We start from the raw sequence: 21,928 nt of genomic DNA, 5'->3' as shown, positions 1-21,928 counted from the left end.
AACTTCGGCATGGTCTTGCCTTATTCAGCAACATTTTCTTAACACTGTGTTAAGCCTCATTGCAAGCACTTAAAAAAGCACATGTGTGTATGGACATAACGTGCTAGGCATTCCTTTGTCAGAGAAGATGTGTTTTATTTCAAAGGACAAAGAACAAGTTAAAAATAACAGGCAGCTTCAAAAGGTTTATGGTAGCTTTCCGTTACAACAGACAACAGAGAAAAGCCACTTTTTCCCCCTGATCCCAGGGGAAGGTTCCCAAACTTTTCTCTCATCCAAGAGTCTTTACTTCGGCTGAGCCTTGGAGGCACAAATACATTACTTGGGAAAAGATGCACACAAGACTCAACTCCTGACCATTTATTTCAGCATTTCATCATAGCAAGGCTCCAAGCTGACCACAGCAGCTACTTGCTGAGCTGAATTATTTGCCTATGCAAGCACCAGTTAAGATCTTGCCAAAATCCAGTAATGATCCCCTCAGTGTCTGTAGGGCTCCCTCTGGGCCTATGCATGCTCCTTTGAGAAACTACAAACTTCTCACTTACTCAAGCTGCCATGAAAATGTCACCAATGCTACATCACAGCATGATCCTTCATGTGACAGCGCAAGCAAGACTCCCTGCCTGAAACTCCTGACAGCACAAGTTCAGGTACAGAGATCTGACTGACCTTTTCATGAGGACAAAGAACACTGGAGTTTCATTCCCTGTGTAGCCCTCCAGCACCATCACAAACCTGAGCAAAAGTACCTGGAGATAACCAAAGTTTCAGAGTCAAGTTTGCATCGCCTCCATTTTCACCCACTGAACATGTCTACACAACTGTCCACCAGAAGCTTAAGAGTATAAACAGTAACATTCTGGAATATTGAAGCCATCAAGCAATGGCATTTCTTCCCAACTCTTCAGTTGCTTGCCTTCAGTCCATCTCAATGTGAAAGCAGGCCTGGAAACAAGTCGGGAGGCTGCTGAAGCAGAGCAGTCAGCTATAATAAAATATGAGCTTAAAGCTCCACAGAGCCAGTTTAAACAAAGGAGATGGCTTAAAACCCAACCAACCAACCAAACACCTAAACGCAAAAGATGTAAAAAAGTTTGAAAGCTTGAATTAGATATTCCTGACACCAAGAGCTCAAGGTGCTCCAGCAGAGCACGATTACACCAGTGCATTTTCCAGCCAGGGATGGCTCAGCCCTGGTCCTAACAGCCTACAGTGAAAGGAGTTCATTTATTAAAGAGACCTGTGAAACTAGAGGCATGACCAGTTCCCACAAACTCCCATTGTGCATGGAGTCATCTCTCCACTTTGGTGCCGGTAAAACATCTTTCCTACAGTGTCCTCCTAGAATCTGGAGGATGAGTAAGGTAGTGGGGTGTGGATGTGTGTGTTAAAAGTCATCCCCACTCCCACTCATTACACCTACAAGATGTTGAAAAAGTGAACTGCCATCCAAGCTCTGCACCCCGGAGACCCTCTCAGAGCAGGTAGGGCTCGAGGGAGCTGAGCAGGACTGCCAGGGTGCCCCCACACAGTGCTGGCATATGCTCAGCATGAGCAGGCTGCCCTCAGAGCCCTGAAGCTGCAGCATGGCTGCCTGACTTCACAGAAACAAATTCTTCCTTCACACTGCAGCCAACACTTAGTGCCCAACCAAAATAGATTTAAGCTGTTCCACAGTAAAAATAACAACAACCAAGAAATGTTATGTCAGATCACAGGAAGGGGATGCTCTTTTTTGTTAAGTTTTCTAAATTTAGCCACTTTGATATAGCAGAGTCATATGGATATGGGAATTTTCCATATCTAGTGCATGCATCACTGTCTGAAATAAGAGCATGAAAATCTCTCTTGGGCAAAGAAAGAGGCTGTTCAAATGGAAGATTTAGAGAAATGCACAGGGAGCTGAAAACTCATCTGATTATACAACACGTGTAAGTAGGCCTTGTGCTTGCTGCTGACTCCCTGGTTTGGAAACCTGCCACCAAGCACCCTCTGCTTCAGCACATTCAACCCAATCCAGCAGTTTTGCCTGTAAAATTGTGGTGGGCAGAGGGATGCCAGGTGCCCACCAAAGCCTCTCTATCACTCCCCTCCTCAATGGGAAAGGGGAAAGAAAATACAATGAAAGCATCAGGAGCTAAGGTAAGGGCAGGGAGAGATCACTCACAAACTGCCATCATTGGCAAAACAGACTTGACTTGAGAAAATTAGTTTAATTTTTTACCAGTCAAATCAGACAAGGGTAATAAGAAATAAAGCCAAACCTTAAAACACCTCTGCCCTACCCTGCCCTTCTTCCTGGGCTCAACTTCACTCCTGACTTTTTTCCCTACTGACACTCTCTATTTCCTCCCTCTCCAATGGCACAGGGGGTCAGGAATGGGGGGTGCAGTCAGTTCATCACAGATTGTCTCTGCTGCTCCTTCCTCCTCAGGGGAAGGACTCCTCACAGTTTTCCCCTGCTCCAGTGCGGGGTCCCTCCCACAGGCAGCAGTTCTTCATGAACTGCTCCAGCGTGGGTCCTCCACAGTGCCACAAGTCCCACCAGCAGACGTGCTCCAGCATGGGCTCCTCTCCCGTGGGTCCATAGGTCCTGCCCAGAGTCTGCTCCAGCACAGGCTTCTCACAGGATCACAGCCTCCTTTAGGCATCCGCCTACTCCAACTGCAATTGCCATTGCACAGTGCTTCACTTTTCTTCCCTTTCTTAAATGTTATCCCAGTGGTATCAACACCACTGTTGGCCAGCAGTGGGTCCATCATGGAGCCATCTGGCATTGATTCTGTCAGACAGAGGGGAAGCTTCTAGAAGTGTCTCACAGAGGCAACCCCTGTAAGGCTCCCTCCCCCTCGCTCCTGCTACCAAAACCTTGCCATGCAAACCCAATACAAAAATACAGCCACACACAGCCAGGGGTAAGACACACCATGCAGATCAGGAGAGGAAACACACACAAAATCCTCCATCTCCTTCTCTCATTGCAGTAGCACAGATGTGTCAACAGGAAAAGTTTGTCCACCTCTTCCCACTTTGATTGTCCAGCAGCATGGACAAGTCTGCCTGCTTGCTACTCTCCCAGACAAAGCATGATGGTTCCCAGAAGATACAGTCCAGATGAAGCTTTCCCAAGAAAACCAATCCATCCAAAGGACTACCCAGGGACTACTTTGAGGCAGAACAGATTAATTAGCTCTCACTGCTTGTTCCTGGTCCGGCTGCTCAGTAATATGGTAGTGCAAGGCAGAGTCACTCAAAAAGCTTAAGAGTGGGACAGAGGTTGGCTGACTCAAAGCCCACATTAAGGCAGTGGAGGCCAAACCAGGAGCTGTTCTCTCAGATTACTGTGCTCTTTAAAACCAGTTTAGGCCCAGGAACAGCACCCCATCCTTGAGTGAGAGTTTGGCACTGCACAGCCACTGCTCAGACACCAGTTTTTCTGCATTTATGATTTCCCAGGCCCTTGGGCTACTCCTGGGCGAGTCTGCAATTTGCAAGGTGCCTTCCACACTGCAGATCTCTCAACGGAGCTGTGCTGAGCAGCTCAGCTGCTGCCCTACTATCTCTTCAGCTCCAGCTCCTATGGGTCTCATTGTGACTAAATCCCCTGCTAAGGAAGGTCATCGCTCCTGTGAGCCACTCCCCACTTCACAGATAAGGAAGAGGATGAAGAATTACAAAAGTAAGAAGACAACTAAGTTATGTAGCTGCCTCAAGTCCCCTTTGCTCCCACACCGACAAAGCCCCAGCTGCTCCCACTCTTTTTGGGGAAAAAAACAAATGAATAAGACATAAATAACTTGAAACATTCCGTCACATGCCACAAAATACAGCTGCATATTACTATTTGGTGAGGATGCAATCCTGGAAAGTGCAAAGATTAGCAATTTGACAGACAATTATGCTATTTTCCCCATAATGTAGTAGAGGAGAACATGTGTACAGACTCGTGAGTTATACACAATATAAACACAGACAGAGGGTGGAAAGATACACATGCGAATGTCAGGAAGGTCAATATGACACGACTGCTTATCAGCCATTACCCTGTCTTTTGGTACTTCATTCTTGATTATTTTGATTTATCTGAGAATTTTAATGAGCGCTGAAAATGCAACTGTTAAGACACAGGCAATGGAAATAATCAGAGTGAAAGACTGATGTCAGGCAGCCAGTCTCAGACAGAGGTCCCTGCCTCTCCATCCTCCCCACGTACAGCTTGTGCATTTCAGCTCTGCACACTGCTAAGTCCTTGCTAACACTGTTCAGAGAGAAACCACTTGCTGTCCATACCTGACCACTGCATCTGAGCAAGAGGTCACAGGGAGTGGAGAAAGGTATTCAAGAGAGTTCCACTACAACAGCTAGAGATGCAGCAGGGTGCTGCTGCACCTGCAGACTTAAGGTCTGTACTGTGGGACAATTCTGCATTTCTGCTGCGTCCACCACAAAGTTTCAGAGATCACATGACAGAGGTACCTGTTTCTCCTGCTGCATGAAGCTCACCCTCTGGATGTTGCCCATGGGCCTTCCTAAATGTGAGGACACTTGTTTTCAAGTAGGTTTGGGACAAATCAGCCTCTCTAGCACTCCTCTGCTGCCAGCTTCGCAGGGATACAAAGGCACCAAATGCACTGCACAGGTCTCTCAAACTCAAGCGAGACCCAATCCCTGTGTCCACAGACAGTATTTTCCCACTGTGTGGTTTCATGGGGCAGAAGCAGCTACACACATTGGAAGCAAATTAGGTCAAGCACCTCTGTCACAAGCCAAAAAGATTTTGATGCCATGGAAACCAGAGTCAATTCATTTTTGAGGAAGTTCATCAAGACCCTACCCTGCTGCAGGGCAGGATCTGTCCTTTACCAGAGGCCACTGCCCACTGTATATTGCTGGAGAGGAAAATACCTGCTAAAGCCCACAGAACATGCTCCGACAGGAATTCAGCACACAGGAGCTGGATAGTTACTACATATAGATCATTCAAGAGATAAGTCTTGAGTGAAGTTCTGTTAGGACAAAAGCCTGCAATATTAATTTTATGAGGCCCACAAATCTCTGTGCTACCATTGTTTTACTATTGTTTCATTGCTGTTACACCGTAACACGGAGAGCCTGAAAACCCTACAGAAAGTGGAGGAGGAAGGAGCTTTCCCAGAAAGGTCTGTGAGGTCTAGGTTCTCTACTGTGACACAAATAAAAATGCCTATCTAAACTGGACTCTTGGCAAGCATCACCCTAAAACTGGGTAAAGGGGAAGATACGCTGGCATTGCTTTCATAGAGAGTCTTACAAAAATGCCCTTAGACAAGCTTGTGAAACCTCACTAATAAAAGCCCAGCAGAAGCCTCCCATCATCTCATTATCACAATTCAATGTAACCTAGATCAACAATGCAGCTCCTTCCTGGAGTATTCAAGCACCATATCCGTGTCAGCATGTAGCAAAATGGGGCAGGTCTGAACAGGATTTGAGATGCAGCTTTATTTTGTGCTGAAGGTTACTTGCCCTCAGCTCAGTTTAGTCTAATCCTCACAAAATGCTCAGTTTAATGGACTACCTACGCCACAGAAGCACCTTCCTCACTTGAAAGCTCTCGTTTGCTTCATTTGGAGCTTGCCGTGCTGAACTGTCACTTCAAAAATGAATGTTACTTTCTAGTCTGGAGGTCCTGGGCCCCTTTAACACTCATCCCACAGGAGTTCAACACAGCCACAGCTAAAACTACTAAGCAGGTGTATTCTGTACACCTTTGGGAGAAGCTCAGAGCTCTTGAAAATGACCATTGGGGAAAAAAACCCCCACAAATCTGAAATTAGGGTTTTGCTTTGAACCACAACCAATTCCAGCAGGCAAGCACTCCAGCAGTCACCGCTCATTCTGAACACAGACTCCATCCACTGGCCACAGGCAAGTTACCCCTAACCATGGAACCTGCAGCAGCCCAAAGCCACATTACCACTGACCATGTTGGCAACCCAATCAGTTCATTCAGCTCCAAGCTTTGGCCAGAAAAATACCACAAATACAATATGACTTCAGCTTCCAGCAGCCTGCTGAGGCAGAACTGTAAGCCCTCAAAGATGGTTGGTCCATCTGAACAACTCAAATTTAATTTCTCTCAAAGCCAACCAGACAGTTTTTTCACAGGCCTTGAACCCTCCAGTCCCAGTTCTTACATCTGGTTTCCAAGAAAGATATTGCTAGAGGACAAAGCTCTTCCAGCCGCTCAGCTAGAACAAAGGACACATTCAGGTGATTCTTCTACTGCAGATGGTAAACTGCATCCTCTCAACAGCTTCTAAAAACACCAAGGCCTCCTCGCCCTCTGCACAAGAACAGCTCCTTCATACTGTGGTCACCAAAACCCCAATCAGCTCTCCTGATGTAGACAAGATCAGTGTATAGTTTAAATCACGACAAGCAGACCAAGGAGGCAGTTTGAGAATCCTACAACCCATCTTCATTGCTTTCTCAAGCCCATGTGTTTCCAGCTAGCCAAAAACACTGACAAATTTTGTTTGCAGCAGCAGCAGTTTGTCCCTAAGAGGGGATCCCTTAAATTGCACATCCTTACACAGGCACCCCCCAAGATCACCTGAGAAGCGGTGATCTTATTTGGCACCAGCCAGCCTGCTTAGTCTCACACCTGTCCACATCTGTGTGACAAGTGCAACTACTACAAACAAGAAGAGGGAGATAAAAGAACACAACTGACCACCTTGTATTCAACCCCCAGACCATACTTTTCTTTACACGTCTACAGAAGTCATTCTTCCTCTGCTCAGGACATGGCAGGGTAGAGGAGGGAAGGTAGTAAAAAAAAATTGCACACCGATGACTTCCAAGAATTCAAACTCCACACAGAAGTTTTCACTGAATACATTTGCTTGCTTCTTCCCTGGCAAACTGCTTTCAAGAGCCAAACAAGTAGCCCTGCACTATTACTAGCAAATTACTAACTGAGTAGCATGCTAGGCTACCACAGTTGCCTGCTTAATGCTGCAAAAGCAACAGCACACCACAGAATTACATACCAGATACACTCTAATTTTGTTTCTAATCTGACACTTGTTTTTTCACAGCTCTATCCCAAAGTCAAGTAACATATTCCCATCACCAAAAGACAACAACAATTCAGTACTGTTGGTGATTTTCAACCATCTTCTCCCAAGATGCAAAAGGACCCTGTGATACATCTGCATGTGGATCATGCACATGCTCAATCTCAACCAAACCTACATGGAAAAACTTTTCGCACTGAAGTGTTTGCAGAAGGCACCACACCACCAGATGTGCCCACACCCAAGATGATGCAAAGCCCATTGCGTGGCACCTGTGTCCACAGCACACTAAAGCAGCACACAAGTCAGACCTCAGGATTCTGGAGAGGGGAAAATCATTTCATCTCAGTCCCACAGTCAGTAGCTTTTAAACACATCTTATGCAATGAAACAAAGAATCATTTGCTATTGACCATCTCTTTTATAGGTAATTTCCTGCAAACACAAATTTCAGCAACTGAAATAAACACAAACCGAAACCACAAACAAACAAACAAAAAAAGTAATGCACTGAAGGCCAAGAACTGCTTTGCTTCACTAACCAAACCAAAAAGATCCACTCAACCAAACCTAGCATTTCCCTCGTTCAGTGATGGCAGCTCAAAGTCTAGAGGCTCAAAGCCCAGCAATGATTCCCGTGGGGAACAGGTCAGGGCAAGACAAATTGTTAAGGAATAAACCAGAAGAGCTTTCTTGTACCAAAGCTGACATACCAGGAGACTTTTCCTTTATCAGATATCTGTAGGAACTTTTTGCATAAGAAAGAGGATTTCTTCAAGCAGTGTAAAATGTTCATGTTGCCATTCTAATTTCAAGTAATTTTAGCAAGTTCTATATTAAGAGCTTCAAAAAAAAGCGCCCCCAAACACAGATGAAGCAAGGCACACAATACAAGGAAACCAGACACTGCAGGACAGCTTTAAGAAGGCAATTCAAAACCTCAGCCTCTCTTCTGGCATTCACATTCCTTTCCATTCCAAGATAGATGGTCAGGCATGAGCCCAGCTCTGCACTGGCTGCTCCAGTTCTCTCCAAAGACTGATTCCCACATCTGCACCCCACCGGGCACAGTCCCATTGCAGACATCCATGATGCACACCATGCTCTTCCTCTGGCAATTTCTCTGCCTCCTCCCAGACCACAAAATACTTGTTGTCTCTTTCAATGTGTTGGGTAAATTAGAGGATGCCACAGCCATCAAACAAGGGGACTTCAAATGTTCACCTTGAAACACACAGCTTAACAGGAAGGACGTCTCTAAAAACCCTGGTGGCAAATAGGCCACTACTGCCTTCCTACACTGTTACCTACAGCAAGTCACAACACTCCAGGCTGTCACTTCACCACCAGAGATATCAGCTCTAGTTGGTAAACTAAATTACCCATGCTAGAGTTAAAGAATCACAGCAGCTTCCCCAAGTCCAGCAACCAATCTAGGCTGCTCTTCTGAATCACAGGGCCCCATTCTGCTTCATCCTGCCACCCAGATCATCCATGTCCAGAGCCCACCCAGTGCTGAAGTCTTGCCACACCTGTCTCCAATTATGCTGCAGTACTGCTGAAGTCACAGCCCGCAGGACAGCATGGCAACAGCCCCAAAGCAGCCAGAGCATCTACTTTGAAAGTCAAGCAAAAAAGGACTTCACACTCAAATGGAGAAAAAAGAAGGCTGACAAATGCTAGCATCAGGCTCTATAACGTGCAGGTGTTGCTCTACTGCAATTGCCTGTGAAAAGTACCCCAGCTGCTTAAAATGTAACTACAAAGCACAATTAGATGTCTGACATCAGCCTTTCATTGAGCAGCAGCTCAGATTTTGGAGCAACTTCTGAGCCTTTCCTGACAAAACCAGTCTCACCTGCTCTTGCCTCACCTTGCATAGGTGACTTGGCAGCATGACACATCATGGGATCTTCCAACTCTCCATGTTCTAACTCCATCCCAGCCACCAAGGGAGTTCATGATTGCTTTTGACTCCAACACAGAGATATCAAGCATGGGTCATTTTGGATCACATGCACGAAGTGGCCTTGTTAGCCCTGCTCTAGCCATGACAGACTCACAGGGGAACACACTATGATACCTCTGCCTGTATGTCTGAAGGTGACTGGCATACAATTCCTGCTTCTGTTCACCTTCAATGTGTGAGACAGGCAGAGTGGACGCTTGTGATCTCATCCCTTCTCTGATACCTCCCAAAGGGGAAAGCAAGGCAGGCGGGAGATGTGCACTTCCTCTGCATAGGATACTTCTTGCTAGCCCTCCAGCTCCCCAATTGCTCTAGAGCATCCTTTTGGGGAGGTGCTGCTAGGATCACACAGTATCTGTGCTTGTGGCTTTCCATCCTTGTCATATTTTTATTCTGTAAAGACCCAGATCACCTTGTGTTACTTGTGAAAGCATTTGGCCCATTTTCTGCAATGGACACAGAGCATTCTTAGGTTTACATTCATACAGCCAACTTCACAGGCAGGAATAAAGGAAAATCACTAGTCAAACACAATCCCCACACACATACCAGAAGAATCACACATAGGGCATCAGCACACCTTGTACAAACCACAGTCTGAAGAGGCCGGGTTGGCCAAGACCCAGCCTAGCACAGGGCAAGGAGAGACAGCAGCAGGGCAGTTAGCAATTGCACATGAATGCAAGCTTGGAAAATCCAGTCACATTTCTCCAAACAAAGCACACGTGTCTACTATCAGACAGATGGCAAACTACCTCCACCCCCCAGTCTCAAGTCACTTAATAGCTTATGGGACATGAATAACCTAAAAGCCCTTCAGTCCAGGGGTTAAAGGAACATCCCATACAAATCTGAGCATTTCACAATGCATGTGACAATCTAACTCAATTCTCACCATCTTGAAGTGGTAAATCATTCTTGCTGGTCACTCCACAGAGGGATATGCCTTCCTCAGCCTGGCAGGGATACTTTCATTTATATGTAGTGCAAATGTAAAAGAAAAAAAAATCAACACACCAAGCTGTTTTCAGATGAGTGGATGACTGCAGCCTCAAAGCACACTAAGATTCCAGCTCAGATGCCAATTCAGTTACTACTTCGCCCAGCTAAAAACTATTTCAAACGCAGAAACTTCCTTAAAAGGACCATAACAGGGCATTTTTATATCATCACTTTCATTCACTGTTTGTCTGCAATAAACCCTCAGAAGACTGAATCCAGAATCTCAATTCTTATCAGCCATTTCTATGCAGAGTAGCTTGTTCCTAGGGTATTTCTGTATTATCAATGGAAGTTATACCATATGTGTGCAGGACAGGGAGGAAAGGGAAGGAGAGGAAAAGCAGCGATTAATCCTCAACACATGTACAACCAAGACCTGTCTTTGAAGGGGATTCCAATAAAAATTTTGGATGACCAAAGAATGCACCATCAGTTTCATGAATGATGACACAGACTGCACAACCACACACACAGTCAGACTGCACTTCCATTTTTGAGCACAAATTTGGCAGTGTCTCCACAGAAATATTTCCCTTATTAAGGTCAACATGCTGCAAAGCAGTTCCTCAGTGCAGTCCTAAAAAGCCCATAGACTTATTTAAGTATTTGCAGCATTGTAATTGACAGGGATTTTCACTGAAAGAGTTTGGAAAGAAACAGCCATCTCTCTCACTACATATTTTCATAACATTAGACCTATCTCTTTCCTACACCTGGTCAAAAATGACATCAACCATGATTCACTTGCATGACAGCAAGCTTGGCAGGATGACTTTAAACATGCACACCTCCTATCAACAAAATCGGGAGCAGAAAAAAAAGTCTCAGCTTCATGATTGCCATTTAGGGGCTCCTGAACAGTTGTTTATTCATTGAGCAGATACACAGCAAAGAATATTTTAAGATTAAATGCAGACATACAGGCCTCCCCAAGCCAAATCACAGTTCACATTTTTCCTGTACTCCAGATCAAAGCTGGGCTAGATTTAAGCATCATCCAAGACGACAAGCAGGTTTCTCAATAAATTGCAGCCTTTAATCACTCTTCAGCACTTCCACAGATCAGCCTTGCCTCTGAAACATGTCTGTCTGCTGTTCTCCCAGCTAGACTCGAATAGCAGCCATGTTAAGTCATCCCCTGACCCAAGGCAGCACCACCTGGGATGATGTCCTGTGCCCTTGGCAGCAAGGCCTGACGTCCCTCCCTGGAGTGCTTCAGAAATGCTGCAACTCCCTTTCTACAGGCAGCATCACCCAGGTGGCATTCAGAGACCAGGCACACGAGCCCCAGCTCCTCCCATGCTCAACACTCTGCTTACCTGTGCCTCCCCTTCCCAGCACACCTGGCCTGGCTCCCAGGTGAGAGCAACCTTTTCCTGCCTCTAAGGAAATATACATGGCAGAGCCAAACACAAAGGAAAAGACCCTTCAACTTCAATGCCCCTCTTATGCCTCTGGACCTGCTCTGAGTATTACCAGTCAGCAATGACAGCAATTGCCTGCAGAGTGTCTGGCTCCTCTTCAAATTTCCCTTTTAAAGCATCATCTACTCACAGGGGAAAAAGACACAGCCAAAAAGCATTCACCAAATTAAAAAAAAAGGGGATACATGACTACAGACCTGAATTCACAAACTAAACCTTCAGTAGCTGCTCATTGCACCAGCACATTGCACATACATTTGCTGTCTTGACTAATGCTGGTAGGTTTTCCTGGGTGGGTTGTTGGTTTGTTTGGTTTAGGGTGTTATCTCAGATTTTTGTTTTGAAGGCAGATCACATTGCCCCAGCACCACGTCAGCAGCAAGACACCACTCACTGTGTCTCACAGCATGGGTTCACCCTCCCAGTCCAAGGGCTCTTACTGTAAGCGAGCACAGTTAGAGGGAGATACAATTAAAGGAGCCAGGACGCAGGCTGAGAAGCAAACAGCATCTCCTTATTCTCAAGGTGCAAAGAAAAAAAAAGAAAAAAAGGAACCAAACCCCAAACCAACTGCCACAAAACACACCTTATTAATCGCATTTGCTTATGAACCAATTCAGCACCATTGTTTGCTTTAACTCTTGTCGTACTACAGTTCCCCCAGTTTCAGGCTGCCTGTAAATAAGGTCCAACACAACTCCAATATGGGGGTATGCGTGTATAAAACACACATTTCTGGAGGGTTGCTTACAGTCCAGAGCATGTTTTGATTTCCTGCAGATTTACAAATCAAAGCACCTTTCTCATGGCCCCCACAAGTCACAGCAAATCCAAGCAGAGAAAGGAGGACACTTGCTAGGAAGCAGTACCTACACACATACAAAGTAAACCAGATGCTGCTGGAAAACAGCACTGATAAAAATCACAGCTTTAGAGCTGATACCTTAATAAAAAGTCACATTCCAGAGGAAAGAGATTATGCTTTTTTGTTACATTAAGGGGAATATAGGAAGAAAAATAATCGCTCTGCAGAATAGCTGCCAGAGGCACAGTCTGGAATTCACTTCTAGGTGAGACACTTAAACAAAGAAGATGGAGCATCCCTCTCCCTTCAGGGAGGAACACTTCCCACTGCAGAGAGGGCTCAGACAGGAGAAAGTGCTTTTTACACAGGGCTGTGAAAACCAATACCCGCATTGTTTATCACAAGGGCTTTCCTGCATTTAGAGAGACTGCAGCACAGGCCAGGTTTTGGGAGTTGAGGGGGAGCAGGGTACACGTGTGATCTTTTAGGCATCTCCATCCAGTCTTACCAATAGCCTCAAGAGCTGCAGGATAAAAGGAATTAGGAAAAAAAACCAAAACACCACAGCTCCATTCAAAGGAATCAAAACAAGACAGACAGGTCAGTGCCTTTTTAACAATGGCACCCCCAACTCTCAAGGCCAAAACCCAAAAAGCAGAGAGAGACAGACAAAAGGGGATGTAACACCCACCTCATCTTAGAATAGGGTTATTTTAAGCCTGTCTCCTTGGAGCTACCCTAATATTTTCACTCATGACTCAAATCACCAGGGAAAGGAGTTAGAGCAGAGAAGAAAAGAAAAAAGAAACAGAGCTAAGGCTGGCACTGTAAAGTCACCCTTCCAGAAGGGGCAAAGCCCCAAAAGAGATGAAAGGCAAGCTGGGCTGTGCCTTACCTGGAAAAGTATGTGGGTTGGGTGACCCTCTTTTAAGGCACTTTGAACAGAGGACGTGCACAGTGTAGTACAGGCCTGGCCATTCCTGGAGCAGGACATTCAGTTCTTCCACTAAAGGCGTAATAGCTTGCCAAGCTGTCCAGATATTTGGTAGGGACGCATGACTAGCGATAGACAGAGTGTCTGGCTGCAGAGCTCCCCTGGCAGGCCGGTAATTCACTACCACAGGCACCTTTCCCCGGTAGGCAAAAATCTGGTATTTGCCATCTGACCGCTGAACCACGTGGCTGTTAATCTGGACACTGTAGCGTGCAAACAAGCCGGGTGGGAAAATGAATGGAAAGCTATATTCAATCTGCAGCTGCTCGACCAAGAAGGACTGTCCGCTCAGATTGGTGCCATTGATCCATGCCTCTGCATGGGTCACCTCGTTTTTCACGTAGCAGGGAAACTTGTACCAAGCAGCTGCCCCATTTAAGGGCTTGCATTTGGGTTTGTTAACACAGTAACATAGTCCCATCTTCTCCAGCAGTTCAAGGATGAGCTGCAGATCCTCCCGGCTCTGGATGTGGGGCTTAAGAAGGAGACGGATAACATGGGCAGGGAGGAGGCCATGCAGCAAGAAGCCCTCCACATAATGATGGAGCTGAGCGGTCCTCAGTTCGTCAATCTGGGTGTCACTGAGCACTTTCTGGAGCAGCACGGTGGCATCCCGCTGGCAGAAGACGTTGAGGATATCAATGAGCCGTGGCAGGTTGTGGAACACATACTCTCGCAAGGTGAGGTGCTCCTCAAAGTAGAGCAGCTTCCCACTCTCATGCAGATAGGACAGGGCACTCTGGAGCCGATCCTCCGTCAGGCCTGCCTGCAAGCCCAACCGGGCAGAGTCCCACCAGCTAAGCCACAGCTGCTGAGCTTGTGGTTGGAAGTGCAGCTCCTCCAGCACTTGCCAAGATTTGGGCAACACCCGGTGCAGGTTTGGGAAGATATCCCGGTGCTCAGCCACCGAGAGGAGCTTGTCCCGTAGGCGACGCACCTGGCAACGGTCTTGGCAGCTGAAAGGCAGCACTGGAGAGAGGATCTGCGGGCGGTGGTTGAGAAGGTATTGAAACTGGGCTTTCTTTCGCCGCAGGTTCTTGTCCGAGACCCCATAAAAGGCAGCGTGCGGGCTGGAGCAGCGCAGGTCAAAGTCCTGCCCTAGAGCTTCATCTACCTGTTGGACTAAGCTCTGGAGTCCCTCAGCATCCCTCTTCTCCTGCTGAGCGATCTGGTGATGGATGTCCAGGCACTTCTCTTCCAACTCCCGCTCCGCACAGAGGTCAGCATGGGTTCCCACCATGCACACCACAGCATGGGGCACCTTGGAACTGAGCCAGTGCAAGAAATAGCCCACAGAGGAGTAGAAGTGCTGAGGGATGTAGGCACTCAAATTCACCACCAGCACATACAAAGCTCCAGGAGAGAGGAAGAAAGATTGGATCACATCATAACTCGGGTCCCCTGCCAGCTCATAGACAATGAATGTCAGGCCCCTCTCTGCATCTGCTGTCCAGTCCATCACCTCGATGCCCCTGCTGCCTCCAGACAGTCCCAGTCCTGATGGTACTCGGGGGGCATTTGGTGGCAGTGACAGTGCAGGGCATGGTGTATCCCCTTTCACTCGCTGAGAGGGCTTATGACAAGGGACGTCCTGCCGCTCAACAGGGACATGTTCCAGCTGCTGCATGACAGGTACCCGCACTGAGGAAGAGTCTTGAAACTCAGGGAAGGGGCAACACCCAACTGGCACTTTTCCAACGTCCTGGTGTTGCTCAGGAAACCCTCTGGGCTGGATGCTCCCTGCCTCCAGGCTTCCCATGTCCTCTCTCTGTCCATCTTCCTCCATGAGGCATCGTCTTAGCAGGGTTTTCCCTGCATCCTTTAGGCCCATGAGGACCAGCTTGAGGCGGGGTTTGAGGGCGGGCTGCGAGTGGGCCAGCTCCTGCTGGTAGGCTGCAATGTAGGGGATGCCTTTCATGCACACCTCATAGGGGGGCTGGATGAGGGGGTTGTCTTTGATCTTCCACAGGGTGACTCGAGAAAGCTGCCCAAAGCCCTCAGGCAGGATGGCAATCTGGTTGCCTTGCAGGACCAGCTCCTCCAGGCTGTGGAGGTGCACAATGGAGTCAGGCAGGTAGCGGATGCGGTTGTTGTCCAACCAGAGGGTGCGGAGCTGGTGGAGCTGAGAGAGACAAGGGGGCAACAGGGTGAGCTGGTTGCGGCTCAGGTAGAGTTCTTCCAGACTGGGCAGTGCCAAGATGGCAGAGGGGAACTCCCCCAGCAGATTGGAGGAAAGGTTCAGCATCTTGAGGCGCTGCAGCCTGCCAAAGCCAGCGGGCAGGGCCTGCAGCCGGTTGCCGTCCAGCATGAGGCTCTCCAGAGCGCTCAGCTGGCAGAGACCCTCGGGCAGGGCCGCCAGCCCGGTGCCGCTCAGCCAGAGGATCTTGAGGCGGCGAAGGGCAGCGATGCCCTCGGGCAGGGCCCCGAGGTGGCGGTTGCCGGAACAGTCGAGCTCCTCCAGGGCAGCCAGCTCCAGCAGCGGGGCAGGGAAGGAGGGCAGCAGGTTGTGGTCCACGTCGAGGATGCGGAGGTGCCGGAGGCGGCCCAGACCCTCGGGCAGGCGGCGCAGGCGGTTGAAGCTGAGGTCGAGCTCCTCGAGGCAGCCCAGCTCGGCGAGGCGCGGGGGCAGCCCCGGGCCCTCGGCGCCCAGCTCGTTGTGGCTGAGGCTGAGCTTGCGCAGGCCCCGCAGCCCCGCCAGCGCCCCGCCGTCCCCCAGGCCCCGCAGTCGGTTGTGGCTGAGGTCGAGCTCGGCCAGGCGGCCCAGGTGGCGCAGGGCGGCGGCGGGCAGGCGGCTCAGCCGGTTGCGCCGGAGGCTGAGCACCCGCAGCCCGCTCAGAGCAGCGCCCACTTCCTCGGGCAGCTCCTCCAGCCCCCGCCCGCTCAGGTTCAGCGCCTCCAGCTCCCCCAGCGCCGCCGCCGCCGGGGGCGGGCAGCGAGGAGCGGCAGTGGCGAGGGGCGGCGGCCCTCCCGGCGGCCCCGCGTCCGGTTCGGGCTCAGGCTCAGGCTCGGGCTCGGGCTCGGGCTCGCCGGGGCCGCCCCGCAGCTTTCGTGCGCGCAGGGCGGCGTCCCGCCACAGCCGCACCGCCTTCGGAGGCTCCGTCTGAGCCATGGCCGGGGGAGCGGGCCCGGGCCCCCGCCCCGCCCGACCCTACCTGCCGCCGCTGCTGCTCGCCATGGGCGCGGCGGGCTCGGGGCTCCGCGCCGGCACTGCCGCCGCGCCGTGCACGCCCCGTCGCCGCCGCCACCGCCCCGCCGGGGGCGGGACGCGGTCACAGCCCGGCCCCGGCGGCGCCGCACCGCCCCCGCGCCGGGGAGAGCCGGCCCTGCCGCGGCGGGGACAGCTCGGCCCTGGTGGCCGAGCTCCGACCACTCCTCCCGGCCAGGAATGGTCCCTGCCGCCGGCCTGAGCCTCCCAGCCTGCGGCTCCTGCGCCCCCCAGCCTGCGGCTCCTGCGCCCGGCACCACCTGACGAGCGGCCCCTCGGGTGCCCCGGCGGGGGCGCTGGAGGCGGTGCCGGCGCTTCTCTGGGACCGCGTTGTGTGACAGCAGCCGCCGCCCCGGGCCCTGGCTCTCCCCTGTGCCCGCTGAGAGGTTTGCGAGCCGCCCGGCCCGGTCACCGCCGCCTTACGGCGAAAGCTGGTGTGTTTCTCCGCGTCATTTCTGCACCAGGCGAAGGGGATGTTTTCATGCAGCCTTGCAAGAACACGAGATTAACCTTCCTTCCCCTTCATTAACTGTGTTTCCGTGTTGAGAGAGTATGAAAGCCTGTAAATCCTCTGGTTAATCGGAGCAACTCCGCCACCTTCCTGCCGCGCTTTGTTTCCTGTGCTGCATACATCTTGCCAGACCTTAAAAGCTGCCTTCTGCAGGTTCCTCAGCCAATCTTTGCTCCAGGGGGTCGTAGAAATAGGCCTGGCAATTTCCACTGCTGCTGCAGGGGGGAAACAGAGCCCCTCCACCGCGAGGCAGGCTGATGGAGGCTGTGGACACTTAGCTCTTGCGAGTTGAGTGACTTTATCCTTATAAATGCCAGTGATGCACTGTGGCCAAAGTTTCAGAGGTTTTAAAGCATCACGGTCTTTGTACAGCACTGAATACCCCAGTATGCTTTGGGGCTTGAGAACATTTGCTTCCTTTCACCTTGTCATCTTGTAACAGCTACAATTAAAGCATGCTATAAGCTATTACTTCAGACTCATGAAGAAAAAAAAGGCATTTGAAGTTAAAGGTAGTCCACAGGGCAATCAGCTTCACAGTCTTTATTCCCTCACTTATTTGTGGAGAACCCTCACAAGAACAATACCTCTCCTTTTGGATGACCCTGTGCATCTAACTGCCTGGAGCAGAGGAGAGAGCTGAACCAAACTGGTGTGGAGCCATAGTCACTGCACTAAATTATTAAATTAATAAAAGTACAAGATTGCAAAGGCTCAGATACAGTTCCTGTCTTTCCCATCAGTAACAGACAAGCAGGGATTAAATAATCTTTTCAGGCCCTCTGTGTACTAACAAACCTGCACTTGGTTTTTGTTAAATGCCCTTCTGAGTACAACATCACCCTGTGTAGGGAAGATTTGCAGTGTTGACTGGCAATGCCGGACAATGAATGCAAAGGACAGGAAGGAAAGTCCACAGGCCTGAGAGAAAGTCTGGCTCTGTGAAGGTAAAACTCTCTAAGCAGGATTCAGGAGTTGCCCAAATCCAAAGCAGCAGAGGCGGTCCTAGGCGCCAGGCTTGTGTTTTGGCTCCAAGGCCACTTGGGCTCAAGGGTATTTAGGGATATTCATGATCTATAAGGCACTGCTGAGAGGACCTAAACCTGGGAATAAAATTCTTCCCATCCTTCCTGCCTGGCTGATGTCAGATCCTGGCCCTGTGAAGAAGGGATACTTCATGGCCTCTTGCTAAATTGTACCCACCTAGAACTAGTTTCCAGGCTTGCACTCATTTATTTTCAGAGCATCCCTGCAGTGGGTCAGGACATCTTTTATTTGGGCTAACCCAGTTTCTGTGTCTTTGTTTTTCTGAAGATCACATGGGAAGTAGCCCTCCTCTGTGTACCAAAAGGAGAACATTCATTCCTCAGGGGGAAATAAGCATTCTTTTCTCCCACTCTCTTGCCCAATTGCTCCTGTGATACCAGGCTGATGGTTTAATTTCCAGCTCTCTAGATGCAAAGCCACCCAATCTGTTGCTATCACATTTTAAAATCAAGATGGTATTTCTAGAAATAAGCTATGTCTGTAGGGAAAATTGACCCTGGCTTCAAATTTGCAGCCAATTTTCCTCTTCCTGGTGCCTTGTGCAGGTAAAAACAGAGAAAGCAGCAGCATCATTATTGGGGGCCACTCACGCCATGATGCCCATGGGCACTGCAGATCATGTCTAGGGCCTGGGCAGGCTGCCAGTTGCTCTATGATCTGCAGCAAGTATAACCCAAAGGGCTGCTACTGCATTATCCTCTTGTTTCCCATGGGAAAACTGGACAAGCCTCTCTGCCAGAGATGCTTCAAGCAGCTGCTTGTCTCAGCCAGCTGACAAACACCAAGGAGAGAAGCGCTTATCTCCATTTGCCTGCTATTAGGAGTCGTGGCCTGTATTAAACGCCTTTCTGGCAGCATGCAAGGACAGATGGAAAGTTTCTTCACTAGGAGGAAAAGTTTTGACTGTCAACTCTCCTGTCACAAAATACGCAAAGCAGCAGGAGCTGAATGCCTCCCCAACATAATTAAGAGGGGGAGAAAAGTCCTGCAGCACTAATCAAACTTTGATAAGCTCCTCTAGGTGGTGAATGAAGCTAAGCCAGAAAAAATGTGATGAACAGCGTGCTGGCACAAAGATGCCCCCGATGCTGCTTGACAGTTGTCCATAGAGGAAAGCTCTGGTACTTTCCTGTGAATCTTACATTTTATCCCCCAATATGTGCATGGGTGTGCAAATCTGTGATAGTGTCAGCTAAGGATGGTGTCCCTTGGCTTCTTCTTCAACACAATCACCATGGTTAAAGCTGCCAGTTGTGAGTGAGATAGACAGCTTCTGGGAAAAAGGAAGATTTTACTTCTCAGAAAAGAGGGCTTTTGGTACAGACCTAGATGATTCCTTGTCCTCCCATCTTCTTAGGCAAAGGAGATACATTTTTTCAAATGGGGCTTCCTCAATTTGTCTCAGCTTATTAGAAGTCCATTAAACATGAGCACCAGCATACTGGATGCTTGTTTTGCAGCCATTTCCTATTTTTCGGAGGTTAAAAATATTTAGAAACCCCCCAAGCTCCTCTCCTAGCTGTCATCAGCTGGGGCTGAGAGGCAGGTCCCAGGAAAGCTATAAAGCATTTTATTATTAAAAAAAAAAAGAAAAAAAAAAAGAAAAAAAGAGACAAATCCCATTTCAGTGGATTCCATTATATACCAGAATTGCATTTGGAGTTATTAAATTTAAATAGTGGTCCTGGAAAGTCCAATTGATGGGATTTAATTATTCAGATGAAATTTGAAGTGCCTGTACTTTACTGAGCCCTGCAGCTGCATCATTAATAAGATTTCTGTCTAAAGCACCTTCCTCCTGGGTCAGGTAAAAAGTCACTGAGTTATCAACAATATTTTAAAGCCTGACTCTGTACTTTGCATGATAAGAGGTGCAAATGTAGTCAGCCCCTTCTGATAGGACATGAACCTAAGTCAACTCAACAGAAGCATCAGGCCACTGTGGCAAGCAGATGCAGGGAGCACTGTGGGGCAGTGTAAAACTCATGGGCTCTGGAACCAGCACCAAGTGAGGCTGGCATCTCCCTGGGAGAGTGCTTGCCTTCTAGACCACTAGACACACAGCCCAAATGGGCTTTGGCAGCAGTTGAAGAAGTCATGTTTCCAAGGGCTCGGGAACAAGCAATGAGTTAATTGAATGCTTTCAAAGATCTGTTGCATGTCCCTCCTCAACCTTAAGCAGAATTTTGCCCAGAACTGCATTTTCTACACTGTTTTGCCCAACATTTCTTCAGGAATGCTGTGAATTTACCCCAAAGCATACCAAGCCAATACAAATGGTGATGGCAGTACTTGAAGAGATCCTCAACATGCTTTGGGCAGGAGAAAGAGAAGAATTGGGGTGAACAGCACTGCTGCTTGCCTCATCTCTCTGGAGAGGAGCAGTGCTGCTGTACATGTGGGGCAGGAAGATGGAGGCTTAGGGACATTTGAGACTGCAGTAGGATAGAGACCTTCGCCCAGGAATCTGAAGAGGAGGTGAATCCCTGGAACTACTTGGCATAACACCCCATGAAACACCGCCCCCACTTTCTCATAGATAGGTCTCATACTGTGAATCCTAAATACTTTGTACCTTTCTTGGCACAAATTTCATAGAATCACAGGAAGGTTTGGTTTGGAAGGAACCATTAAAGATTATACAGTGCAAACTACCTGCCATGGATGAGGACATCTTCAACTAGATCATGTTGCTCAAAAACTCTATGGTCTTCTTACAGCTTTCAGGAAAGGCTGGCTCAGAGTACAGCATTTCTTACTCATTCCCACAACCAACAATCAATTTTTAAGGCCACCATGAATCCCAAATCTTAAAAAATATTGCTTATATATATTCAAATGTTTCAGGAAGTGGAACAAGTGTTTGTGTACCAATACATTTCATAAAAGTGATGCCATCTGTATCCTTGATTTACGGGAAATACAAAGGGGGTAAAGGAATATGATTTGTTTGCCACTGATGCCACAAAAGCAATTGGATGGTGAAATAGAAACTGTGGAAAGTCAGCAGTGAGCTGAACAAGTGCATACTGATGCTCTGGCTGCTTAGATATCTTGCAAAGCTTGGTTCTGGCAAAATGGATTTTGCAATTAGCTTGCAAAGTCCTTTGGAGCTTTGAAATGAAAGATGGCTGTGAAGCAGCAGCTGTCCAGATCCAGGTGTCAGGAAAGTTTTGCTGAGCTCTCTCAGTGCTTGATCAAGGCTTATGTCTTCAAAGTCACGGCACAAACAAGAACTAAGCTGGGCACATTTACTGCTAGTCATGGGGGTTGATTTCATGCCTACCTCCTCATCACCAGCAGAAAGGTACCTTGTAGCATTAGACCTGAATTCCTAGTTTTGATGTTCTGTGCTCCCAGCATGAGACTTGGTCAGCACTTCTTTAGCATGTCACATGTTGCTAGGCAAATACTTCTAAAGTCCTTTTGCTCCCAAACAACTAAAGCAGATCTGTTTGCTGGGATGAGGCTGTCTGGCTTGAGCCATTTTCAATCCCTTTGAGAGGAATTCCTCATCACTCTTCCCATTCTCTGACCAGTGGCTGCTGCCTCACCAGGTATACTGAGAATTTTCCAGAAATTGTTGCTGTTGATATTATTCCTGTCAATGGAATCTCCCTTTTGCTCATAGATTAAAGTTAAGGTAAGTGAACTGGAGGTCTCTTGATGACAGTAATTAGGGCTTTCTGACTTAAACCATAACTTGTGTTTATACCCTCCTTAGGCCAGTAAGCCAGGAGAACTTTGGTCTCAGCTTCCTGCTGCTTTCCAAATTCAAATGCTTCTGCTTATGCCCATGCAGTTCAGATCTGTTCATTCCATGGAGGGCCTTAAGGGGCTGTTTCGGTCCCCAATATTTCTAGATTTCTCTTACTTACTCTCAGCACTGACAGTGACCTTCTGCCTG

At 48.5% G+C, this 21,928-nt stretch overlaps 1 protein-coding gene across 3 annotated transcripts in view; it reads right to left on the bottom strand.

Moving 5' to 3' along the window:
• Nucleotides 1-16,492, bottom strand: part of MFHAS1 (multifunctional ROCO family signaling regulator 1) — a 33,605-nt gene extending 17,113 nt beyond the window's left edge. For all 3 annotated transcript variants that reach the window (XR_011697898.1, XR_011697899.1, XM_071556073.1), the window contains exon 1: nucleotides 13,160-16,492. Coding sequence is in view for 1 of the 3 variants with exons in the window: in XM_071556073.1 (XP_071412174.1) it covers nucleotides 13,160-16,367 (3,208 nt within the window). In the remaining 2 variants the exon portion in view is untranslated. The remainder of the gene's footprint in view (nucleotides 1-13,159) is intronic.
• Between the last annotated feature and the right edge of the window lie 5,436 nt (nucleotides 16,493-21,928).

This window comes from Pithys albifrons, chromosome 5 (assembly GCF_047495875.1).
Source record: "Pithys albifrons albifrons isolate INPA30051 chromosome 5, PitAlb_v1, whole genome shotgun sequence".
NCBI classification, from domain to species: Eukaryota; Metazoa; Chordata; class Aves; order Passeriformes; family Thamnophilidae; genus Pithys; species Pithys albifrons.
This window is presented reverse-complemented; position numbering and strand designations above follow the sequence as displayed.